Below are 26738 nucleotides of genomic sequence, written 5' to 3'. Positions count from 1 at the left end.
CGGTGGCTTGGAGGTGCTAGTGTGGTGAGTCGGTCAACGGACACCAGCATAACTGCTAAGCTGTTTGTGTGTAGCCGACAGTCCCCTTTGCACCCACGGTACTGGTTTTTAGCGCACCGCTTTGCGCCTCACTGCCCGGTTTCTTATTTTGGTGGCTTCACAAGGGACACTAGACCGCTGACCGCGAGAGGATCGGCCAACCGCGATCTCAAGATGTTGACGTTGTTGACAGCTATGTATTTAGTGGTGCGGGCTGCGTCTTCGCAGGTGAGGAGATTCTGTCCTTATGAACGCTGGCATACCTAATAGGTTGACCGACAGATTCAAATGCTTTCATTTTTTTCCCTACAAAGAAATATCTACGGAGATCATTAAGTTGTGCAGTGAGCTAAATACTTAGCGATAAAGTCTTTGGTGAGGTAGCACGCACTGGTAAGCTTGACCGCTGAGCTATTTCCATCACGAGAGCTTTGTTATCTGATAGTTTGGCTTGAGTCCCATTTCTCTGGCCTCATTCATAATTTCCTACATGACCCGGAGAAAACTTGTGTTGGCCTGAGTTAAACGACCCTGTGTTAATTAATTCATTCTCCTACGTCTCGGACAGGAGAGACAGACGTTTATTTGGGAGCAGCACCATGGATAGCTACCAAAGCGTATTTAGAGCGCAGTGCAATCTACTGTCAAGTGGTTGCACCCTTGAGTGGCATATTACGCAATGCTTGGCAGACAGTGGGTTGCTTCTTTTATTTAAAAAAAAAAAACTCTTCTTCCGCTCTTTTTTTCAAGTTTCACGAGATATCAAGTATCAAGAGATACGTACGACATATTGTTTTTTATTACTGTCCAAAATATACTGAGTTGGTTGTATGCCTTGTACACTGATATATTTAAATATCTTGGGGAATATTTACAAAACGCTCTCCAAGATATTTAAAATAGTGGATGCACCTCATGGAGTTTGGATGTTGCAGACATGTTTTTACAGGTCCTGAAACTGTACTGAAGTTGAAATTCTTGATCTACAGAGCGAGTTTCTTTACTTTGTGGCCTTTTGGGAGAACCATGTATGTTGCTATGGCTTCTATTCAAACACTGCTTCTTCAGTTGAGATGGACAGGTAGACACACGCACAATGCAACTGTTGAGAGATGGGGGGGGGGGGGGGAGGGGGATTTCTCACCAACCGGAGTCTTAGATCTAACACACTCACAATGGAAAGTAGCAGAGGAGCTGTAGGCATCTTGCCCAGATATTAACCAGTGTTTCTGACCAAAAGTTAGCACATCCTCCGCCTGTCACAAATTTCTTGCTTGTTAACATTTAATACAAAAGGATACAGTATATTCCCCCCAAAATCTGACAGCACCTGTTTCCGCTGTTTCCTTTGTTTCCATTTAATAACAGGAAACTTTTTTCGTTTTTTTTTTTTTAAATACAGTTTATTCCTCAGGAATTTGACAGCAGCTGATTCAAACTTTTTTAATGTGGTTCAGAAAGGTTTATTTTGGAGGTTTTATCCGAAATATTACTGCTGAGCTGCAAAAAAGCCACATAACTATTGTTTGTTAAAAAGAATTCTCCCAACTGGTGTCTGTGACACTCAGCAATTAACATTGTTTGAATTTTTTTTTTTTTCAGAAACACAGTTGCCAGCCGATAAAATATTGCATAAGTACATTAAAGACTGACAAAACTGATGCATTATACCAGTGTTTTCCTAACTCCAGTCGTGAGGAACTGAACAGTACAGAACCATACAGCAGAGACAGCTCTAATCGTGTGCCAACGCATTTGCCTGAATAAGTTAATGGATTTGTGGTTACTGAACAAGTCTAACACGGTATGTTAATGCCGTAGGCAAGTTTCAAAGTCAAAGTGTCAACACTTAAAATTGGATTCCCGGAACAAGTGGTGGGGCACTGCAGGTTAATACTCAGGGCAGTTTGTTCATTGTGCTACTACGTTCGACATAATCTAGCCTGCCTGGTCAGTACAGCCCTCCAAGTCCTGCTGCATTACTGAGTCGCCCAGAATCGCCTGATACTAGAGACGTCCCTGAAAACGGTGCCAAAACTGCATCACAGCAGCTGCCCATAGTATTCCCTAACAGTCATAGCATATGAATGTTAAAGACCATTTTAACACCGGTACAGCAAACCTTTTCTTTTCGCAGGCATATTAAGGAAGTCTTGAATGGGCACAACGCGAAATCATTGTTTAAGAGTCATGTGCAGAGATATTCTTGCCTGGATGTTTAATATTTATGGACTTTCCTCTGCAAACTCAATATAGCAATAATGCTCTACAGTTGTACGCTGGTGTGTTCTGTATGAGGCAAGACAACTATCAGTTTTTTTTTATAAATCCGTGTGGTTTAATAACGTTCGTCAGATGTTTGCGTAATACAACAGGAATCAAACATTGAAATCAACCCAGACTACTGTAATTGGTCCATATTGGTCCTCCTCGAGGCTTGTCGTCCAATGATGAACATGACGATTTTCAACATTCAGCCTTTAATCGTACTTTCGATAAGCGTCTTCTATATATGGTCGAGAAGTGGGCGTATACAGAAGAGCTGACAGTAAAGCGTTACTTCATGGGGAATGTGTTTTTCAACTCAAGTTCATTGGTCGAGAAGGTGTGTCATCACTGACAAAAAACTACATATCCCAGTAGTCGATAGGAACGCCTTGTTGTACCGCATGACAATTCGATACAAGAATAGAGGTGACCCCTCTATCCAGTCTTGAGTGGGAGAGCCTAGGTCTTTGACGTACGCACAAGAAATACCTGAAACTAGAAAGATGGTAAGAAAGACATTTTTTTCCTTTTTAATTTATCAGCCTTAAGGCCGTTCACATATTCGAGATTATGCATACATCGGATTGTTTATTCATTTTTATATGATCTGTGGAATAATTAATCAGAGTCTTGAAACAGGTCAGCTTCATCTACGATAATGTATCGTTCGAAACAGTTTTTTGTCTGAATCATTTCCCAGCACTGGCGAACAATTTTACAGATGTTTGTTCAGGAGCTTTCATTGTTTTCAACGACATATGAAAAGCAGAGGTTAAATGTCACATAAATGCACGCTTTCACTTTTAAGGATGACGATTAAGGTCGATTTAAAAATGTTGGCGTTATATTTTAGGAAGCGTTTGTCACCATTGTTGCAGTGACTGTGTCGCGTGGCACTTTCTGCATCATCGTTTCATTCATTCAGGATATAAATAGAAAAGCTGCACCAGGCTTTGAAATTCTACGAGAATGCAGGGTTATTACGCGAGGCCGTAGACGTGCAGGATTAACAAAGAATTAATATCTGTGATTTGACAGGGCGGGTTACGAATTGTTTTGGTCCAATGAAGATTGTTTGGTCAAATGTCATTATTTATGTCTCGTTGACTTTGGTGCGAGAAGTAGGTCAACGCTTTTGATACCGATGATTTGCAATGTCTGTCTTTAGGCCGAACCGATTCGTGTGCTGGTGACAGGGGCGGCCGGACAAATCGCCTATTCTCTGCTGTACAGCATCGCAAAGGGGGATGTTTTCGGCCAGGATCAGGTAAGTACACTCTGCCCTGTCATTCTCTCGCGTAAGACGCGGGAGATGGAGGGAGAACGAGCAGCTTTATGAGTTAAATAAACTGCTGAAAGGATTTCCACAGTATGCACTACGTTATATAACCCTGTGCTTGATAAAATATTACACATAGTCGCTCTGGTTTTTATATCCTTCCGCCTCTCGTTTTCGCTCTCGTACTTTCTGAACTCTTGGTTTTTTTTTTCCGCTGCCTCTTTCTGTCAGCCAATCATCTTGGTGCTTTTGGACATCCCGCCCATGCTGCCAGTTTTGGATGGGGTCGTTATGGAGCTGCAAGACTGCGCTCTCCCGCTTCTGAGGGGTGAGCTTACATCTGAAATTAGTAGATATGAAATTCATTTTGACCCCAGTATTAAAAGGGTAGGGAATTTTATTCCTGCAGAGCAAGCACATTAGCGACCAGACCTGCATGACAACGTTGGAGTGTGTCTGTAAAGTGATGCAGATAAGGGGTTATGTTTTTTGTTTGTTTGTTTTTTTCATTTAGGCATATGCAACGATGCCAGAAAAAAAATTGGGAACTGGAATCTGTTAGACCTAGAATAGGTTTATCTTTACTGTTCAAAATTTAGGATTAAAGTGGGAGAAACTGACACAGGATCAGCACACACGGGCCCATGGAAATTCTTGTTAAAAAAACTGTATTTCTAACGTCATCAACTGACTTATGGAGTTTCTGACATAGCACAATTTAAAGATACATAGTGTACCCTCTCGCAATGTGGATCACATTACATATGCAGGACAGATACAGTGACTTTGCACAAAAGGAGTGTGCCTGCAGTGGACTTCATATGTGGGCTGCAGCCTCTGGCTTTTGGGGTGGTGGGAGGTGTGTCTTGTCCGGACGTCTCATTGGTCCTTCCTCAAGGACCTACATGAAGCTGTAGACCAATCAGGTGATGTGCTGGTACAACAATAGGAGGTGGAGAGGGAGAGGAGGGACTGAGAGAAGAGCTTGCATCATAAAGGCTGTGTTCTGTCTGAAGTTCAGGCAGATAAAGATGTCTTCTAATCAATGACCAGATGATATTCTATCTGTGAAATCAGCAGATATAGGCAATTTTTGTTCAGAAATAGTTGAAGCTTTTAGGGTGATGTACAATGTTTCTCAATATTTTAACTATAGACCACTTTGGACAGCACCAGTAGCCTACATTAAAGACTCTATTATGATAATATAGGTGTACTCAGTGTACTCAGGTTTTACAAGCAGAAGCGTTTTTAACCCAATTTGTGTGTGTGTGTGTGGGGGGGGGGGTGTTATGTGTTGAAAAGAGGAATATATCCACTTGTCTTTTGTCTTTTTTTTTTTTTTTCAGAAAAAAAATAGAAGGAACCTAGACCTAATTTTAGCCACACATCAAACACATTAATCATTTAACAGATTCATTTGTTCACACAGAGATGCACCAGATTTTTATCTACATCCTAGAAACATCAACAGAGCCAGCACGCAGTTTACCGACCAAAACTACCAACTGCATATTTTAAGAGGCCATGCTTAGTTTCTTTAAAAAAAAAAACTGCAGTAATGCTACGTCGTCAGTGTTTAAAAAAAAAAAAAAAGCTGAGGGTGAATGTGTTCTCTTTAATCTTGCCCCTTCTCAGAGGTCATTCCGACCGATAAAGTGGAGGTGGGCTTCAAGGACCTGGACGTTGCCATCCTGGTCGGTTCTATGCCCAGGAAGGAGGGGATGGAGAGGAAGGACCTGCTGAAGGCTAACGTTGCTATCTTTAAGACCCAGGGTGAGGCCCTGGACAAGTACGCCAAGAAGACTGTCAAGGTGAGACAGCGCACACACACACACACACACACACACTGCAGCAGATATAGTGCTGCTAGTCACTGCTGCAGTCCGTTTACACTAGTATTTGTTTGGTGTGGGTAGGTTTGTAAGCTTGGTAGTGTATATACATATGACAATTATAATTTACAGTATAGTGTTTATTTGGTAAATATCTGCCGCAATATTTCTCCTGTCCACTGTTTACAGCTGTAACAATAGCACCGTTTGGCTGATATCAGAGGAAAATTTTAAAAATCAGCCTGCGTAGGTATAAGGTTAAATATTTTACTTCATTGATCTTGTGTTGTTGGAACCTTTTTTTTTTTGATCTACAGCCACACTTGACTAGGCTGGCACCAACAACCCCATTAAGAATGTTTTTCCAAAGGCGACAAACAAACGTTTAGACTAAGTTGGAGTACTTCCAGAATTAGGTCATGTGATATAATACAGTAAAATATAAAATGCTTCTTTTGAGAACAGCCAGTAGCATTGATCTCATAAGGTGCTATTTGTTGACTGGTATGTAAGAGTAATCTACTATGGTTGGTTGATCCTGAGTCATAATCTGGCATGGAACGGTAAGTTTAGAGAACCTCTGACCAAATTCCACCCCCTTGTTATTTGTGTGTGTGTGTGTGTGATCACGAGTACTTTGGCCTCTATTTCCTCCTGTGTAGCCTAGGTTTTGTTTGAAGGTCAGCGTGAAGCCGCATTTGACCTCTTTTCCATGGTCAAATGTTTCACAAACTGGCATTGTGGAAACTTCACGGTCAGTTCTTGCCCTGTTACAGATAAGAAACACCAAGAAATCCCAGCGTTTTGTGTATAAGTACAAAGCGACTTCACGTAAAGATGAACCATAATGTTTTGGTCCAGCTGAACTTTTCAGAATAAATCAATGAACTTGTTCCAATGTAGTCTCCTCCATGCATATCAAAAGTGTGCGTAACAGTCACAGAATTTGGAACATGGAATCAAATAGTTTTAAAAGTACCATTTGGTTGGTCACGCCAAAAGTGTGTCTTCTTGAGAAAAAAATATTGTTTTTTTGACACAGTGGGGGTTTTTGTGCTTTTAAATAGACATCAATATGTCTTTTTTTTCTCTCTCTCTCTCTCATTCTCCCTGTCAGGTCCTTGTTGTTGGAAACCCTGCAAACACCAACTGCTTGATTGCCTCCAAATCTGCTCCCTCCATTCCTAAGGAGAATTTCTCCTGCCTGACCCGCCTGGATCATAACAGGGCTCGCTCACAGGTGTGTGTGTGTGTGTGTGTGTGTGTGTTACTGGTTTTCCCTTTGCACTGCACAGTCTTTCAGGTGCCTTTCTGATGGACCCCTAGTCCGGAAGTGACCATCTGAATTTAACCTTAAAAACCTGGTAAACATGCATGAGCATGACTTGCTCATATCCAGTATTAAAAGGATGATTGATTCTCATAACCAGTGTTAAGAAGTTGAGTTGAGGTTTAGGCTTAACAACATAGAAGTAGTTATGAAAATATGACTCTAAATTAGGGCTAAATCTAGTGGCCAAGAAAACATATGTTATCCTGAATTCTTTATGACATTACACTGACCATGTTATACTTTTTTCATTGTAACATCACTGGCAGTGTTCTATCCCAGTTCTTTATGACATCATTGACCATGTTATACTTCTATTCAGTATGACATCATGGAAACTCTACCTCAGTTCTTTATGAAAGCATTGACCATGTTATCCTTTTGTTCTGTATGACATCACAGTAACTCTACCTGAGTTTTTCATGGCATCACTGACCATGTTATACTTTTTGCAGTGTAACATCACTGGCAGTGTTCTACCTCAGTTCTTTATGACATCACTGACCATGTTATACTTCTGTTCAGTATGACATCATGGAAACTCCACCTCAGTTCTTTATCACAGCATTGACCATGTTATCCTTTTGTTCTGTATGACATCACAGTAACTCTACCTGAGTTTTTCATGGCATCATTGACCATGTTATACTTTTTTCAGTGTAACATCACCGGCAGTGTTCTACCTCAGTTCTTTATGACATCACTGACCATGTTATACTTCTGTTCAGTATGACATGACAAGAAGTCTACTTTAGCTTTATTCACAACACCTGCTTCAGGTTTCTATGGCATTATTAACAGAATTTCTCCTGGCATACAGGTGGCAATACGTGTGGGTGTGCCCTCCAACTGCGTGAAGAACGTCATCATCTGGGGAAATCACTCCTCCACCCAGTACCCGGATGTCCACCACGCCAAGGTTCACGTCCACGGCAAAGAGGTGGCTGCCTTCGATGCCGTGAAAGATGACAACTGGCTGAAGGGAGATTTCATCTCTGTGAGTGCACACAGCTTCCTTTATGACCTAATAGAGGAGGAGGTAGTGATGTCACAGAGAAGCCTATAGGAAACAATAGAATTTAGCCCAATTGAAATCTGGCTTTGGTCCCCATTGCAGTATCCATTTCCATAGCAGTTGCAAAATGTTCTACCCCTCAGATAAGCTATTCTAACAGCTATTTTTCATCTTTTATTCTGAGTGAGAATTTAGAAGTGTAAAGTTAAGCTAATGTATGGACTGTGCTATTTGTGAAGTGAACTGACTGCACGCTGACGCATTCACAGTCGCTAAAGTTAGTGCCACAAAGTTTTCATAGTTTGTGAGTTCCCTCCACCTTCTTCCACATCCTCCCCATCTCTTTATTTACACTCACTCTGTCTCTCTCAGACCGTGCTGTCTTTACACTTTACACTCACTCTCGTTTTACTGTCTCTCTCTGACCGTGCTGTCTCTACACTTTACACTCACTCTGTCTCTCTCAGACCGTGCTGTCTTTACACTTTACACTCACTCTCGTTTTACCGTCTCTCTCAGACCGTGCTGTCTTTACACTTTACACTCACTCTGTCTCTCTCTGACCGTGCTATCTTTACACTTTGCACTCACTCTCGTTTTACCGTCTCTCTCAGACAGTGCTGTCTTTACACTTTACACTCACTCTCTTTTTACACTTTACACTCACTCTGTCTCTCTCAGACCGTGTTGTCTCTACACTTTACACTCACTCTCTTTTTACACTTTACACTCACTCTCGTTTTACAGTCTCTCTCAGACCGTGCTGTCTCTACACTTTACACTCACTCTCTTTTTACACTTTACACTCACTCTCGTTTTATTGTCTCTCTCAGACCGTGTTGTCTCTACACTTTACACTCACTCTGTCTCTCTCAGACCGTGCTGTCTTTACACTTTACACTCACTCTCGTTTTACCGTCTCTCTCAGACCGTGCTGTCTTTACACTTTACACTCACTCTCTTTTTACACTTTACACTCACTCTCGTTTTATTGTCTCTCTCAGACCGTGTTGTCTCTACACTTTACACTCACTCTGTCTCTCTCAGACCGTGCTGTCTCTACACTTTACACTCACTCTGTCTCTCTCAGACCGTGCTGTCTTTACACTTTACACTCACTCTCGTTTTACCGTCTCTCTCAGACCGTGCTGTCTCTACACTTTACACTCACTCTCTTTTTACACTTTACGCTCACTCTCGTTTTATTGTCTCTCTCAGACCGTGCTGTCTCTACACTTTACACTCACTCTCTTTTTACACTTTACACTCACTCTCGTTTTACCGTCTCTCTCAGACTGTGCTGTCTCTACACTTTACACTCACTCTCTTTTTACACTTTACACTCACTCTCGTTTTACCGTCTCTCTCAGACCGTGCAGCAGCGTGGTGCAGCCGTTATCAAGGCCAGGAAGCTGTCGAGTGCCATGTCTGCCGCCAAGGCTATCTGTGACCACATGAGGGACATCTGGTTCGGCACTCCTGACGTACGGACACGGGGGGGGCCCAGTAGAGTATTTTGTTTCAGTGAAATCAGTGGTAACTCTGACTTGGCCGTGGAATAGTTACTTAAAATTGAGAACTCAAGAATATTCTTCAAATATTCTTCAGTTATTATACTCCAATGAGAATGAGATTTGGATTCATGAACCAAAGCTCTAAAAAAAAAACCTATGAAAGTTTTGTTTGTAGTTGTGAGGTACTGGCAGTATCTTATATTTCAGCCCCATATTTGGTATTTACCCTAAATTATCAAGTGTCTTAGCTGTTTGCTGTGGACGCACATAACCCATAGGTTTCCACTCATAGATATGAAGTGTTTGTGTCCTTACAAATTGATAGCTTTGCATTGCTGACAGTAAACTCTTTACTTTTGTGTTTTGTTATTGTATTATCTTTACTCAGACAGTGAAGTAGTAACTTCTAAATCATGTGATGTCATTTAGACCCAAAATTAAATTCACTGATTTACATGTATGGAACTATAAATCTCTAATAATATAGTAATTCAAAACAATGATGGTGACAGTTCGAGGTCATTAGTCTAATTCCTGTCTTCTCGTTCTCTCTCATCTGTAGGGCGAGTTTGTTTCCATGGGAGTATATTCTTCTGGGAATTCTTACGGAGTTCCCAATGACCTTGTGTACTCTTTCCCTGTTGTGATCAAGGTTTGTTGGAACTTTTGGAATCGGTTGTCAGCATTTCGTTTGGCTCTCTTGTGATTTATTAAACTGAGACACTTACGCTGATAAAATCAGACGGTTCATAAATTTATCTTAAAAAAAAAAAAAAAGATTATATCTAGAAATGCATGGAGATCAATTCCAGCCAGATACAGTAAAGCAACGAGACATTGACAACATTTTAAAATAGTAGTAGTAGTATATCCAGCCACATGTGTCAGAAGAGTAGGAGAGGTTTTTTTTTAAGTGTGTGTATGTGTGTCTCAGAACAAAACCTGGAAGGTGGTGGATGGACTGGCCATCAACGACTTCTCCCGCGGCAAAATGGACGCCACTGCTTCAGAGCTCGTGGAAGAGAGGGACACGGCCGTTTCTTTCCTCGGAGTGTGACTGACCGGTTCCAAAGCAACACAGCAGCAGGGAGACTCCAGAAAAAACCCTCAGTCACAGCTGTGAACCTCTCCTAATGTCTGTATGTGTGTGCGTGTGTGTGTGTGTGTGAATGAGAGAGTGTGTGTGTGTGTGTGTGTCAGTCACTTCACGAACTATACACATAAACAGGGACCTGTACTGTAAGATAACTCCAGCAAGTCTTTGGCCAGGGAATACCAGAGGAGTATCCTCTAAGTGGATATTAATGCACAGTTGTCCTTCTTAATGTAACATTACATGTTGACCAACGGTTAAATAAAATATTAAAACTAATGTGAAATGTTCCTGTGGGTTTATTTGCCGCAGAATGCAAATGACAGTATAAAAGGGTTTAAGTCACGTGGTATTTACAAGACTTTATTTCCTTTGAAATCGAGTGCATAATTCTTGATTTTCTGCAATACAACGTATTGATCATAGTTCCCACTATAAGTCAAATGTCAAATTCACCAACCTTTCCCTGACTTTGACTGACTAAAAAGCTGAATTTCAATGACCTGTGATGAACGGCGAAACAGGCCGCCTTTGTGCTGAGCAAACAAAAACCAGCCCCAGTCTTTTAAACTCATCAATTTGTGATCTTTATTTACTAGTTCACAGATGTTTTCAGTACAAAACTTTAAAGTTCTCACTGCTTAAACATAGTGTACAATTATGATCGCATAGGGCTAGGTCTATATGCCCTTATGAACACGTTGGCCCTTGTGCAACAAACTTTGAGCAAAGTATTTGCGTGACTGCGAAGGGCTCCCTCTCCCATATTTGATAGATCGATAGTAGTTTTACAAACTTTACATTTAGCTTTTCTGTCGTTTACTCATAACACCCAGTGTTTGAAGTCATCACTTTGTAGACAAAGCTCTTGAAATTTACATTTCCCTGGCATGTTTGCCTTCGTTAGCAGGTACAGGAGTGCATATTTTGACATAAGTGATTGCCAGTTGTTGGCGAGCGAGAAGGGGGCATTGAAGCTGGCACTGAAAAATCAAGTAACCATATCAGCCACTCACGCAATACGGGAAACACTGGAAATAACCTGATAAAGAAAAATACTACATGAAAAACATTCTGATAAAGTGCAACTAAAATTTAAAAATGCTACAGACAAAACTCCGCGATGTTCCATGACCCGGCCCGGAAATGATCAAATCCCCTGACTTTCCTTGTCTGGAATAGAGTTTTTAAAATGCCATGATATTCCAGAAATTCCACGACCCTTGGGAACCACGGTCGATAGCTCAAATTACGTAACGACCAGATCGCCTTTCAACCGGTTGGCCGCCTGGTGGTAGCACTGTGCTTGATTTTTTAAGTATTCCTAAGAGATGTGATGCGAGTGTCTGATTGGCTAAATTTGAGAATTCCGTAATGCGATTGGTCTGTCGCAGAGTACGTCTGAAACACACTTTCTCTACGACACTTCCGCTAGTGATTCTGCCACTTCACAGTGGACGTGAGTAACTTTGCATGGTGTGTCAAATTCTGAACATGTGAGATCCTACTGAAGAACAGTTTGGACAAGATGGTGTTCTTGCATATCTGAATATATTGTGTCTCACCAAAATTGCAGGCCGAACGCAGCTGGGTTTGCCCATCTGAGTTTCCAAGCCCTCTGTCCTTGGATTGCTCATAAGGTAAAGTCAATAAAACTGACAATTAGAACGTGGGGGATATGTTTTCAACCCACTGGTTGTTTAAAGCACCCTGCTTGCAGCTAACTAGCCAGGTTTAGCAATAGATCATAAACGTATTTAGCTCTCAGCTAGCTAACGACGTGAAGGAAAGTTGCGTTGCTCGCAATATGGTGCAGACGCTTCCAGCTCGCAGTTTAAAAAGTTAATGATAACTGCTTTTGAAACCCCACGATCAACGTTCTTGCAATGCTAAAATGTAATCTCCCGCTATAGCGCAAGATGTTACCAGTCAGTCACTGCCCTACTGAGAGTGTGTTAAGTCCACTACACTTAGTATTTTAACTCGATGTACCCTCCCGTGCACTGTGCCAAGTCACTCCCCTCTCTGCCGTTCTGGAGTACGTGCGTTGCACCTTTGGCACGATTACCTCTAAACGATAAAAAAAAAAAGGAAAAACAGTTACTTTCTTCACTTAAATTTAACTCCATGGGGAGAGCGTGTGACGTGTATGGTGGGCTGTGCTGGAATTTGATTAAAAGGGGTCCTCACTCTCACTCTCCCTCTCTCTCTTTCTGAATTGTCTCTCCACCCACTTTTGTATCTTAAGTCATTGTACCAACTGGACTGTCGGGTGTCTTATTCTGTCCTCTTTTGTCACCTAAAGACCAGAAATACTGTTTTGTTGCGTTAGAAGGTTGAGACTTTTTGTGTTGTCTTCACAAGTGGGAGGAGAGTGCATACGTGTTAAGGATATCTCCAGATGCGACGGTTGGAGTCAGATTAATTGATGAATGACAACATCGCTTTTCAACAAACCATTTGCGGATTACATTGACAGATATCGTTCCAGTTAAATTATTTTGAGATTTATACACTTAATTACTACGACGACAAGTACTGAAAAAGTACTGAATCGCTTCAGAAGTACATTGCATAATATTTTGGACTGTTACTTATCAGAGTAAGCCTGTAAAGATTAAAGTCACATCTAAGACTTAAACGGAAGAATATTCACCGCAATGTCGATCGTCGCAGGTAAGTAATCAGTGCCTCTGATTAATGGTCGGTAAGGACACGTCTCAGCTGACACAGGAGCGTTGGGGTCTGTGACAGTTTGACAGATACAGATTTAAATCAACGCGTAAAGCTCAGGGGGGGGTTGTTTGTCCCTTCCTCTTTTTTGTTTTTTGTTTTGTTTCGTTTCGTTTCATGAAGTCGTATGCCATGTACGATAAGAGATTCCAACTGAAAATATTAGATGAACGTGTCTTGAGTTAGAATATTTTGGGGATGCATCATATTTTTAATATTTACCACCTGCAGTTACTAGATGTGTCCAATGAAGTGGCTGTATTATTGCGTGTGAATCTAAACATTTATATATATACACACACACACATTCTCTCTCTCTATGTGTCTGTATATATATATAGAGAGAGAGGGAGATATATTTATATATGTATGCATGTCTGTAAATCAGCCATGATTTTTGTCATAAGAATGAAGTTCAGCATCAACTTTTGGGGTGCTGTTAAGTTCAGTTCTCTCCAACTCTCTTTCTCTCTCTCTCTCTCTCTCTTTATCGCCGAATTCTCCCTAGATCTAGCTAAAGGAAACTCTAACGCAGGAATGACGGAGTTTCAGGAGAAGATGCGGCAGCAGCTGGAGAGCTCCATGCACGGCGAGCTGGAGAAACTGCTCAGCACCATCAAGGGTCAGGAGGCCGAGGTGGGCACGGAAACTTCCAGAATTCAGAGATGCGACAAAGCATGAAAGGATGCTTTTTTTAATGTTTGTGGTGTTGTGAGAAAAGACAATGGTGAATTAAAGCACAACTGAGCTTAAGTGAGCTTTTGGGCTTGGTTAGATGTGTTGAACTTTCACTGCAGTAGTACAGATAACAACTGACAGTCATGCTGACAGAAATGTATGAGCCTGTGGGGAGGGGTTCAAAGGGGGGTAAAGTTGACCAGGCTGGACATGGAGATGAACTCTGTCGCTGATTAATTAGATGATGAATATCAGTCGGGTAACATCAGCTCTGATTTAGCATTCTGTGTTAGCGTATGGCCGTAAGCATCTATCCGTGTCTTAGCAGCTAAACGAGTCATACAGCCTTAGACTTTTTCCTCATGCCTTTTGGGTGAATTAGAGAAAGAAAAAAACGAACTTGTCAGGACTGTCTGTGTAATTAAGTCGTAGATTTGATCCCTGTTTCATTACAGAGTTAGAAGAGCCCCCACCCCCAATGGTTGTCTTTCTCTCTCTCTCTCTCTCTCTAATTCAGCCAGTAGGGTCCACCAAGCTGAACTATACGTATCTGTGAAAGCACAAAACGCCTGCTGAACTGAGTAGGTGGTAGCATGCACCTTCACGTAGCGCAGCTAAGTTGAGGTAGGCTTAGCACTTCAGGAAAAAAAAAAACAATACAATTAAGCATTGGTTGTCTCAGGGGATTGGAGCATTCTGACATAAAGAAGGTAGGAGTGTTAATTACACAGAGAAACTCTCCCCAGAGGCAATGGCTTCAACAATTATCTAAAAGGTCAATGAGCAGACATTTGAGTTGCAACAATGGAGAAGGTTCCATGAAGCTCGAGCTTCTGTAAACTCTGGACGACAAAAATAAACACAAATCACTTTTACACCAAATTGCCAACATCAGTTTTCAGACTTAAAAGGCAGTGAGTTTCGCACCGACGACCAGCGTCGGCAAAGTCGATACTCGATTTTCCCCACGTTTTAACAAAGTGTTCATGTCTCCCTCTCCTGTCTCAACTGTCTCTCTTCTATAAGGTTCGTTTGACGTTTTATCTTTGACCTATTTCAGGTTTCCAAAAAGGACTTTGAAGGCTTCAAGAGGCTCTTCCACAGGTTCCTCCAAGTGAAGGGTCCACCCATAGACTGGGCCAAGATCCACAGGCCCCCCGAAGATTCGGTAAGACAGCGGCGGACGCTTTTGCCTCACGCTCGTAACATTTAGCCCGTGAGAGGAAGAGAAAAGGAGAGAGAAATGTGTCTTGTGTTTATTACGTACGACCTTCCAGTTGTATTAACGTGTCATAACACTCGTTGGAATGGTTTACGCGAAGTACACGAAATAAACATTCATTCAAGCAGTTTAACACTATTACGAAGTTGTCCTGAGCACCCCGCACTTATATCCCAACTTTTTTTTTTTTTTGCATTGTAAAATTGTCTTAGCTGTGGACCGTGAAGGCTGGTCTCAGCTCTGTGCTAACCAAACGTTTTGCGGATTTCTGTAGGACGCACGTTTCATTACTAGGGTCATTTAGCGCCTTTTGGTGTAGGATATGCGCTAAGCTCTAAAATTGATTTAAAAATGCCAAGGTTTTGTTGTTGGCACCAAATTCCTGTAAATTCTGTTACTGAGAAGAAGTAGTCGGCGTAGGTGCGGGTGTGTTTCTTGGGTCTGAGTTGACATATCTGTGTGTCAGTGAAGAAGGACCTGAGGGTTAAGGCAGTAGTGTTTGTCTCAGGAGGTGAGTGAGTAATTGTGTATGTTTCTGGCTGGAATAGCCTGGTGGTTGACAGGCACTGAGAGGGAACAGACAGCCCAGTGTGAGGGTCCCTTTTTGGGCCTCCGTGTCACTACACCTCCCCCTCTACGCACCGAAATGATTGGTTCCTAACATGAGTCAATGAGTGAGTGGGAGAGAGACAGAGAGTCTGTGTGAGTACGTGTTTGTGTGAGTGTGTGTGTGTGAGTGCGTGTGTTTGTGCGTGCGTGCGTGTGTGTTTGTGTGTGTGTGTGTGTGTGTGTGTGTGTGTGTGTGTGTGTGTTTGTGTGTGTGTGAGAGTGCGTGCGTGTGTTTGTGTTTGTGTGTGCGTGCGTGCGTGTGTGTATGCATGTGTGTGCGTGCGTGTGCATGTGTGTGTGTGTATGTGTGTGTGCATGCGTGCGTGCGTGTGTGTGCGTGTGCGTGTGTGTGTGTGTGTGGGGCAGTAACCTGATGCGACTGAGGCAGAGTGAGTGCTGTGGTGAGTGAGAGCAGTCGGTCCATCATCTTTCTGACATTTCAGTATCCCTGATATAAACCCTGTCTCAAAAACAGCCCCACCCCTAAAAATACCCAGCACACAGAAGGTTAACCTATGAATAGCCTGACCCCTCCAGCATCCGGAGCGACGGACAGACAGAGAGAGAGAGAAAACGAGAACAAGAACAGAGGCTTTCCGCTCTTGGCTGACATTTCACTATGTTTAACACCTCAAGTCAAAGTTTACTTCAACGACTGATCTCGAATCAGTGTCACTAAACCCAATATTACCTTTATTATGCTGAGATATAAGCACCAATATTGATTCCAAATCAGCTGCCAGGGCCATAGTGTATTTAATCCCTAAGGCATGACTCCATATTTCAAAAGGCGCTCGAAATACTAGGCGGCTGGGGACAAGTCAGTCAGTGTGTGTGTGTGTGTGTGTCTGCGTGTGTGTGTGTGTGTGTAGCTTTGTAAGGCACGGGTAAAGTGTAACCCAATCTACCATCTTCGCTTCACCCCCACCACAAACTGCCAAGCCATTTTGAAGGTGACCGCCTGTGTGTGACTTTATTTGACCTCTGGCAGATAGAAAAGTTCGTTCCTTTTGATTCGGAGCGGCCTGTTTTTTGTGGAAAAGGGCTGATACCATGGTAACGACTGTTGGAGACATGACGAAATAGGTTCACTTTTTTGTGCAATGCTGACTCGTGGTTAGTGCACCCACAGCGAGTTTAAGCAAATAGCAGCGGCTTTTAGCGTGAGTGGTTCGCAGTCGTCGAGTTTTGTCACGAAGCCCAAATATGTTATGCAACCTAAAGCGTAAAGCGCATTGCGTGCATATATTTCATATACGTTTTATCTTGTGTTTAAATGGTAAAGTTGCCCAGATAAGCAGCATGTCGGTTTATACGTGTCTCTGTATATATGGTTACCTTTCATAAACCGCAACCTATTGAATTTGGACTGTTTGTTTTACACTCCACGTTTGCCTTTTTTTTTTTCTTTATTTGAGTCTGTCTATATAAACAGCGACTTTGAGCATTTATAAATGGCCGTGAGGATGATTTGGCTGTCACCAATCTGGAGGAAAGTGGGAGAAAAAATCCTAAAACAAATGGAAAAAAAAAAACAAAGACAGCTATTTATAAGACGATGAAATCCAGACTTTCTGTCTTGAAAATAAATGCCACAGGGTCGTCTTTAACTAACTGCGGTATTCGTTCCTCGACTGCAATTCAGTTATATTACTCCAGCGGTCAGTGTGTGTGTGTGTGTGTGTGTGTGTGTGTGTCAGCGTCAGCACGTTTTAATCCGAAAGAGAAAGGATATCCTGTTGCCTTAGGCCCTTAGGACGATCCGCAGGATCGGAGACAGTTTTCCCTCCAGGGAAAACGTGTTGAAGGACTGAGATACTGGAATGGGGGGGGGATGTCTTTAAGGTGTTATTTGAAGGAAGGGTGTTGGAATGGGAACGAGAAGTTAAACAAAAGATTGTTTGTCTCATGTAAATGAAAGAAAAAAAAAAAGGTTTTTTTCTTTTTCGTCTTAACCAACACCCTGTCTGATCTTAACTAACCCCAGACCCCCAAAAGGTTAGCGGAACTTAAACAGCGCACCGTTTTTGGCTTAGTGGACAAGAGGAGCAAACAGACATGTTTGCTAAGCAGAAGCGCTTAAACAAATACAGCTTTCAACCGCTACTCATTTACCTTCATTCGGTCCCTACCCATCATGCCTTTCACTTAATTTTTTTACTTACTTACTTACTGTGGTATGCAGCTATGGTTCATTATTCGAGTAGTCCACAGTAAGCCTGAATCTGTGTAATCGGCCACAGGTCTGAGACAGCCACAATATATCAGCATTCACTCAGCATTAAGAGAAATGCCCATGTTTTTTACCCATTCTAATAACGTGAACCAGTCCAAACTGGTTTTATTCAGCGTTGTCTTAAGCAGTAAAAGGTGTCTTATAGCATGCGTTACGGCGGGCTTGACTGCGGAGTCCTTCGCGGTATGCGGTGGACTTAACCGCACGGCGTTTCTGCGTTAGGGTGTGATCTGGCCCGGGCGCGCCGGGGCAGGAAACCTGAGCCGGGGCTGACGTCGCGGAGGAGCAGGGCTGAGTTATAGGTGTTTGACGACCAGTAGGAACACGACGAACTGTTTCGTAAACCGTCCGTGGTCTTTAGAGCCAGCGAATTCATTCGCCTATCAGCTGTTACTATGACTCTCACCCTGCTTACTGTTCTGGCTCAGAATCAGGATGGGCCTTTAAAGCGGTTCTTTCTCGCTCTCTCTCTCTCTCTCTCTCTCTCTCTCTCTCTCTCTCTCTCTCTCTCTTTATTTCTCTCTCTCTCTCTCTCTCTCTCTCTCTCTCTCTCTTTCTTTCTCTCTCTCTCTCTCTCTCTCTCTCTCTCTATTTCTCTCTCTCTCTCTCTCTCTCGCTCTCTGTTTCTCTCTCTTTATTTCTTTCTCTCTCTCTCTCTCTCTGTTTCTCTCTCTTTATTTCTCTCTCGTTTTCCTCTGTCAGCAGCCCTGCTCTCTTTAAATGGCACAGTGTTCTGTGTATCTCTTTGATAAATCCTCTCAGACTCCCATGCGGAGCTGGAGGTCCAGTTACACGTTGTGATAGTGTGTCTATATTTGGTTAGTTTATCTTTCAGGATGTTTGGACAAGACAAATACACAGTTCTTATATCTAAACATATCCATATCTCTGTCTGTACCCGTGTCCATGTACATGTGTGTGAGGTAATGTTATCTTGTAGCACTTGAGGGGGGAAACAAAACAGTCCAGCAGAATCCACTACTGTTTGACCATGTGTATTAACTCTAACGAGTTTCATTTAACCGGAAAAGACGGTCTTGCTTGCTCAGACTCTGTTCAGAAAAGGCCAAAGCTGCAAAAATCACTTTGAATATTTTACAATTTTGATGAATTTCAGAGATAAATGCCTGCTAAGTAGTGCGTGTGTGTGTGTGTGTGTGAGAGAGAGAGAGAGAGAGAGAGAGAGTGAAATATTGCTCTATTTAATGTGTGAATCAAATGTTTTGTCCATTCACTGCCCATGGTGTTACAAGTGACATCCAGAACTTTCTAGAAATGACCATAGATTTCCAGGGTTAACCTGCTGATCCACTCTTCAGTAAGTGATGTAGATGGTATTTTACATTCGTCTCCATCCCTGTTTGAATTTTCGCTGATTTCCTGCCGTCTGATTGGACAGATCCAGCCCTATGAGAAGATCAAGGCCAGAGGCTTGCCTGACGGCATCACAGCCAGCCTGAACAAACTGGCCGTGGTCAAGCTCAACGGAGGCCTGGGCACCAGCATGGGCTGCAAGGGACCCAAGAGTTTGATCAGCGTCCGAAACGAGAACACCTTCCTCGACCTGACTGTCCAGCAAATTGAGGTCAGTGACCCCCACCCCACCCCCCGCCCCCCATCCCCTCTTTCTCTCTCTCTCTCTCTCTCTCTCTCTCTCTCCTGACACCCATGAATTTCCATGGTGAGAAACTTCTTCTGACATCTGTCTGTGCCCTAGAATCTGAAAAATGATGGATGTTTGGCACGACAAGCAAGAAAGGCTTTTTGTAAACTTTTGTAAACTAAGAATGTTCACAAAGAACGATGTCATTATTAGATTATTAGTTTTCATAATGATTTCTCTTTTTCTCACACTTTCATTATCTGTCAGCTTTGCACCTACCAATCTACCCCCCCCCCTCCACACACACACACACACACACACACACACACACACACACATTATTCGTCCTTGTTTACAGTTGAGAACTATCGCAAAGCCTTTCCCCTCTATGTCATTGACAGTTGAACTTACGGTTGCATAAATTTACTTTCGCAATGTAACTTTATCAACATTGCAGAACAGCTTTGCAAAATGATAGATTTACTGGTAGTATTTATTATGAAAGCAGACTCAGATCATGGTCAAAGTTTTTCTTCTGGACAAATTCGTAATTTAGGTTAGTTTGTTCACTAATTCATACCGTGTATTTTTCATAAGTCTTCAAAAAAAACAGCGCTTGCATATTAAGTTAAAAAAGAGGCCTGTCCAAAGTTCACACGATGTCTTATCGTGTTCAAAGCAAAATTTTATACAGAGTAAAACGTCTCACTTTCCCAGACCGTGCTGTAATTATTGACTGTGCTGTGGAGTGGTTGGTGTCCATCCATTGACCTGTTCATCTTGACTGCTGATCCTCTGTGTGTTTCAGCATTTGAATAAAACGTACAACACAGATGTGCCTCTGGTTCTGATGAACTCCTTCAACACGGACGAGGACACCAAGAAAATCCTGCAGAAATACACCCACCACAGAGTCAAGATCCACACCTTCAACCAGAGCAGGTGCACCGCTGTTCTTTCTCTCTCTCTCTCTCTCCCTCTCTCTCTCTCTCTCTCTCTCTGAACTTTGTCTTCCCTGCTCTCAAACTGTTTTCTCTCTTTCTTTCTTTTTTCTTTTTTCTTTCCTTATTTCTTTCTTTCTTTCTTTCTTTCTTTCTGTCCCTCTGCCCTCCTTCTACTGCATTCATTTCTTTCATTTCGCTCTCTCCTTTAAAACTCTTTCTTTTCTTTTCTGTTCTGTTCTTTTCTCAAACTAACATTCTTATTGCATACACTTCCCCCACCATCTCTGTATCTCCTTCTCATCCTGTCATTGTATACCTCCCTTAATCCTGTCGTTCTTTCTCTCTTCCAGTATCTTATCAAGACTCTCTCGTTCCCTCTCTTTCCAAACCTCTCCTCTTTTCTAAGCCCCATTCATCTCATCCCTTTTCTGTCATTCCGTTCCTCACTTTTTTTTTTTTCTTTTTTTCTACCAGTCACATTAATAATGAAAGTTGGGTCGGTACACACCCCAGTTAATGACTGAATGTCGTCCCAGTTAGACTGTTGCCTAACAACCGCGAGCGTCGCTAAGTAACGGACCACTCCATTGGAGTTTGTTGGCAGAATGCGGTTAATCTCGTGACCTTAAAGCAGATCCTCTCCATTTCTGTCCTCACTGACTCATGCATTTAGATCTTCTTCACTACTGGTTTTAATAACTGAAATCCTCTCCCTCCAGCATCTTAGAGTTTATATATTGTGTATATCAAAACCGAAATTACCCTTGTATTTGAATTTGTTTGTACAAAAAAATATCCAAGTAATAGGCCTGTAATTACATAATTGTCCTGATATGTTCATGTTTTGGTGTCTTATATCTAACACTGTGTGTGTTGATTATGCGGTGAAGCCTAAATTCCTCTCTCTCTGTCCGTTTCCTCGCTGCAGATATCCAAGGATCAACAAGGAGTCTCTGTTGCCCGTGGCCACAAGCATGACCCTGTCGGGGGAGAACTCGGAGGCCTGGTACCCCCCCGGTCACGGAGATATCTACGCCAGCTTCTATAACTCCGGCCTGCTGGACAAACTGATAGCCGAGGGGAAGGAGTACATCTTCGTGTCCAACATCGATAACCTGGGAGCCACCGTTGACCTTCACATTCTAAACCACCTTATTTCTCAGCCCAGTAACAAACGCTGCGAGTTTGTCATGGAGGTGACAGACAAAACCCGCGCTGACGTCAAGGTGAGTTTGGTTGCTTGGAGAGGATTGTGACGTCACAAAGGGTGCAATAGAATGTTTCTAGGAAGGCCAATAGAATCTTCAACAATGAAAACAATGGAGGCTTTGGCTCCCCATGCAGTTGTTACTGCTATAGAACCTTAGAACGCCGCTCCTTTCACGTCACGCTCCTCCAGTAGGCAGATTCTGTGGTTTCCTGTAATTCTAGAGCACTGGGATAATTCTGCTGACATGGAGTGAGTCTGGATTTGACAATGTTTCTTTGTTATTTATGACTTTGCTCTAGTATATGAAAAGTCTGCTCCTGGTCTGACATGCAGATACCTTTGGGTCCCTCAGGCCTGGTATTTAGCCAAGGTGCTTTGTGACAACGGGGAAAAGAGCAATACAAATAAAATTGAATCAAAACGTGCTAAAACGCTCCATTTTGCTGTAGTGAAGTGAACCAGTGGTGGTTAAAACAGGTCACGGGTCTTCCAGTAGCTCCACGGCCAAACTTCTGTGGTCTCAAACCGGTTCAGACTGGTTAAATCCATTGTCCCCAGGGTGGCACGCTGACAGAGTACGATGGGAAGCTCAGACTGCTGGAGATCGCCCAGGTGCCCAAGGCGCACGTGGACGAATTCAAATCCGTCACCAAGTTTAAGATCTTCAACACCAACAACCTGTGGATTTCTCTGCCTGCCATCAAGAGACTACATGAGCAGAACGCCATGGACATGGAGATCATCGTCAACCCAAAGGTACAGAGACGGACCAGGAACAGGGAGAGAGAGAGAGAGAGAGAGCGAGAGAGGGCAGCCCAAAATTCTAAGGTTTAATTAACGTGAGGTGAAGTAAGATTTCATTAATGAGAAGAGAAATGTGAAAAGACAAAGGTGAATGAGTGGAGAAACTGATTTTAGTTCGAGTTTTAATGGGAGTAATAAGATTACTACGAAAGGCGCGGTATTTCTGTGGCGCATTTGAAACCTTGATTCAGTGTTATATCGACGTGACATTGTTTGCATGACTGTTTGTAATATATTTATCATTCGGATTCATTTTTTTGTAAACTATCTTCATGATTTTCATTTTTTTTTTTCAAGGGAAAAGCGATAACTGGTTTTCGTCTCTCCTTTTTCCGCTCCAGACTCTTGACGGAGGCTTGAACGTGCTTCAGCTGGAGACAGCTGTAGGTGCCGCCATTAAAAGTTTCGACAACGCTCTCGGAATCAATGTCCCCCGTAGCCGCTTCCTGCCCGTTAAGACGACCTCTGACCTCCTGCTGGTCATGTCCAACCTCTACCGACTGGAAGCTGGGTCACTTACCATGAGTGAGAAGAGAGAGTTTCCCACAACTCCCCATGTCAAACTGGGCAGCTCCTTCACCAAGGTACCAAGACTTTACCGTTTTCTCAGGCTCTTGAGTTCTAAACAGTTCTAAAAAGTAGAATTTTGGAATTTAGAATTTCCATGTCATTTGGAACTATAACGAGTTATATGTAACTAAGATTTACCCAAAACGGATTTAAATCATGTTTTTTGGGGGGTTTTTTCTTTTTTTTTCTTTTTTTTTTCTGGGACCTTAATAAATTCTACCACGATCATGTGCGGAAGACTGCTGGGACGGCCCATTTACAAAGACATTCATGATATTTGCGTTTCATTAATCATTTCTGAATTCGGTTTAAATGACGGAGTATTCAAGTCCATCGAGTCTTGTGAGTCAGTCTGAAACAAAGAAGTCCCTCTTGCAATATCTCATACCCAGCTAGAGTCACAAAGTACATATTGCAACACAGCACGCGCATTTTAAAAATAGTGTGGAAAACAAATAGAAAGTAGATTACACATGACAGACATTTAAACAAAATGATATGGCAAAATTGTCCCATTTCATTATAAACTCTCGGTGTCACCACAAAAAAAAAATATATATATATATATATATAAAGTTATTATATTTCTATTACACATGTATTAAATGTTATACCAAGCCTTTGTAGCTTAGTGTATTACACCAAGAATTTGTCTCACTGTACTTTTGACAGGCTAAAGATTGGTAAAGGGTGTGTGTGTGTGTGTGTGTGTGTGCGCGCTGGGTGTGTATTGATCATCGCGTCTTGTGTGCATGCACAGGTTCACGATTACCTGCGTCGGTTTGAGAGCATCCCAGACATGTTGGAGCTGGATCACCTGACTGTGTCTGGGGACGTCACCTTCGGAAAACAAGTGACACTAAAGGTAGTGAAAGCTGTGGTGCATTTATAAATCTGTCAGCATCTCCTGATTTAATGTGAAGCCGTCTGTGGTCACAGTAGCCGGTGGTGTGGCTATATGTAGAAATATCACGCCCATGAGGTCATTTTACACACACACACACACACACATATACACATACAGTATACACATTCAGATTAGTAATGAAAGAACAGTGAATCTGCAGTACTAATTCTCTCTCTCTCACTCTCTCTTTCTCTCTCTCTCTCTAACTCTCTCTTACTCTTTCTGTCTGTCTGTCTGTCTGTCTGGTCCATGTTGCAGGGAACTGTAATCATCATTGCCAACCACGGAGACCGGATCGACATTCCGGCCGGAGCGGTGCTGGAGAACAAGATCGTCTCAGGAAACCTGCGTATCCTCGACCACTGAGGCCTTCACCACAACACACAGACAAACAAACAAACAAACAAACAAACATACATCCCACAGACTCGTCATCCTGCAGTCCTGCAACTCGCTTCCCGTTATCAACGCGTTACATTATGGACCTCTGTCCATTGAGCCTCTCTGTGTGAAGAATACCGCCCTACGGAACATCAAACTATGTCTTCGCATTGCATCTCCATCTGGATCTGACACTGCTATGCCGTTGAGTGGCCTTTAAGTTGTACACTGTCCAGATGGTTCTGCCTGTTCTGTAACTGTCACTGTGATGCAGACGCTATAGGGGTGATGTGTTGAAGACAGTTTGAAATTTGTCAGCTCTGTTACACGAGTGCTCTGTGGCTCTCTCTCTCTGGGACTGTTACGCTTGCATAGCAGAAACACCAGTAAAAAGTGCAATCCGATTTTAAACTGTGTGTGTTTTTTGTTGCCGAAACTCCAACTGTTCAAAGGCAATGAGGTAGAAAGATGAATGTTGAGTTTAAGTTAACAGTTAAAATACAGTGGAACTTGAAATAGGCCAAAATCTCTGCGATGTGTCCAGTGTTTTAAAACCATAAGGTAAACTGATTATTTTACACAAGATTGATTATGACACAAAGAACAGTTTTAAAACATAATAGTACTGAAATCTTCTGCCACCAACCAAACCAGTTACTACATGATACACCTTTACCCATATCCTCAAATCGTTCGGTTTAGAGCTGTCTAAACCACAGAGCCCATCGCACGTACTCTCTCACATTCCAGACTTCACCTTCTGGATCTGTTTTAGAGATTTGAAAAGAGTGAATTTAAGAATGACGTTTCTCCCAGGGGTTAGTCTTCGGCTGGCTTACAAAAATCAGAGCTCATTAAAAATATATAAATATAGAGAGAAATCGCTAAAGCGATAAGGTTCAGAGTTTCCTCAGTTAGAGCTTTGTCTTGCATGAAAGAAATACAGTGAACATATGGAACCGTGCGAGTTTAGGTAAAACCAGTCAATCACGAATCGACGTAACCGGATTTTCCGTAGGATGCCGTTCATTCCCACATCGTAGATCGTAGCTTTGCGTCATGCCATAAATAAGACTACAATCTCACCAATTAACTCAAGTTTAATGGTGTATGGTCGGATACCGTGTTTTAACCCAGCTGAACTCTTCAGCAGTCCAAGGAGGAGAGCGGTCTCGGATCTTTTTAACTTATATGTGATTATGTACTCTTAGACTCTCCCTTTGGCATGAAATGTACTCCTGACCAGCAAAGCCTTACTATATGATGCCATCAGTATTGCCTCTCCGGTAGTTTTAATGCAGTTTGCTGAATTATAGTAACAGAAAAAAAGACTCGAAATATATTCCTTGAAATTTATCGAGTTGTTGCGTATCTACTGCCATCTACTGGCTACCTATGGAAAAACACATTCAAAGCCCTCAACTCTTGAGTTCGAAACTATAGTTAGTATCCCATAATTTATATATAAATTAAATCGACATTTAATCCCCAAACATATTATCGCACTTTAACTTCAACTGAGGAACATAGGGTTTTGAGTCACTGTATCAGATGTACACCTAAAAACCGACATGAGGCAGGAGGTTTAGACCTCTAGACCTGAGGTCTAATACCTCGGTATTCATAGAGAAACTTTGGACGACACTAAAATGAAGTTTAAAAATGAAATTAAAAAGAAAAGCAGGCGCAAATAGCAAAATGAACTGAGTTCCGAGCAGACTGCCAAAGTTACAAAAAACAGTTAAAGTAGATAAACCACTCATGGAAGAGACATTTTTAGAGTATCTCGTCATAACTGATCTAAATGAAACGTTGAAACGATCTGTACAAATGCAGCATAAACACAGCAAACCAATAACATTGAGCAAATAATTGTTTGATTTTATTTATTTATTTGTTTTCAAAAGAGCCATCCAGACACAGCAAGCTCTAATAGAGAAAAACAGCATATTGTTTACTGCCTCATGTTTGGTACTAAGTGTATTTTAAAAGCCCTGAATTTTTCTCGTAAATTTTAATGAGTTGGGTCTGTCGGCGGTTCACTTTAAAGCAATCTCTGGTGATACTGGACCCTCACCCCCCAACCCCCAACCCAATAGTTAGAGCAAAGGATTATTAATTACAGGGTCAAAATCAGAACTGACCACTTTAAGCACACCGATATGACATCTCTCGGTTTCTTTGGCACCGTTTTCCAATGCGACAGCAACACAATCGTTTTGGACCAGTCGCAGTTTGTGTGCTACATCTATGAGAATATCTCCGGAATCCTGTAAACATATATGCACTCTGAACACTAGGTTTATTACGCATTCAATTTAATTAGTGTAGGAGCCAACAAGAGTCTGAGTTCGACGAGACGTGAGGGTCAGTTGCAGCGAAAAAAAATGCAGAAACCGATCTGGTACTTATTTCTCCTGTTTTTCCGAATGAAAGATTGAGCCAAAGAGAGGGACAGACACACATGC

General features: G+C 42.2%; 2 protein-coding genes across 3 annotated transcripts; both read left to right on the top strand.

Annotated features, from left to right (window-relative positions):
- Positions 1-213: 213 nt before the first annotated feature.
- On the top strand, positions 214-10652 carry mdh1aa (malate dehydrogenase 1Aa, NAD (soluble)). 2 transcript variants are annotated; one of them, XM_030779573.1, is made up of 9 exons: positions 214-267; positions 3476-3574; positions 3818-3914; positions 5225-5400; positions 6539-6661; positions 7572-7748; positions 9137-9250; positions 9843-9932; positions 10215-10652. In XM_030779573.1, exons 1-9 carry the CDS (start codon positions 214-216, stop codon positions 10335-10337), a joined length of 1053 nt encoding a protein of 350 aa, XP_030635433.1. In that variant the 3' UTR covers positions 10338-10652. The 2 variants fall into 2 exon arrangements, with proteins under 2 accessions (XP_030635433.1, XP_030635434.1); XM_030779574.1 differs by lacking the exon at positions 214-267 and adding an exon at positions 2729-2813 and having other exon boundaries at positions 10215-10337.
- A 1924-nt stretch (positions 10653-12576) lies between these two features.
- ugp2a (UDP-glucose pyrophosphorylase 2a) lies at positions 12577-24674 on the top strand. Its single transcript, XM_030779882.1, has 10 exons — positions 12577-13049; positions 13615-13742; positions 14845-14952; positions 19251-19436; positions 20263-20396; positions 21327-21624; positions 22167-22364; positions 22754-22996; positions 23743-23847; positions 24148-24674. Exons 1-10 carry the CDS (start codon positions 13034-13036, stop codon positions 24253-24255), a joined length of 1524 nt encoding a protein of 507 aa, XP_030635742.1. The 5' UTR covers positions 12577-13033; the 3' UTR covers positions 24256-24674.
- Positions 24675-26738: the final 2064 nt, after the last annotated feature.

The sequence above is a fragment of the Chanos chanos genome, chromosome 7 (assembly GCF_902362185.1).
Source record: "Chanos chanos chromosome 7, fChaCha1.1, whole genome shotgun sequence".
NCBI classification, from domain to species: domain Eukaryota; kingdom Metazoa; phylum Chordata; class Actinopteri; order Gonorynchiformes; family Chanidae; genus Chanos; species Chanos chanos.
This window is presented reverse-complemented; position numbering and strand designations above follow the sequence as displayed.

Excerpts from the sequence above, each read along its gene's own strand:
- ugp2a (XM_030779882.1), top strand. Across the intron at positions 20,397-21,326 it reads CACACCTTCAACCAGAGCAG|ATATCCAAGGATCAACAAGG; the intron begins GTGCACCGCTGT and ends TCCTCGCTGCAG. Across the intron at positions 23,848-24,147 it reads GAAAACAAGTGACACTAAAG|GGAACTGTAATCATCATTGC; the intron begins GTAGTGAAAGCT and ends TCCATGTTGCAG.
- mdh1aa (XM_030779573.1), top strand. The coding sequence starts at position 214 with ATGTTGACGTTGTTGACAGCTATGTATTTAGTGGTGCGGGCTGCGTCT. Across the intron at positions 3,915-5,224 it reads CGCTCTCCCGCTTCTGAGGG|AGGTCATTCCGACCGATAAA; the intron begins GTGAGCTTACAT and ends GCCCCTTCTCAG. Across the intron at positions 9,251-9,842 it reads TCTGGTTCGGCACTCCTGAC|GGCGAGTTTGTTTCCATGGG; the intron begins GTACGGACACGG and ends TCTCATCTGTAG.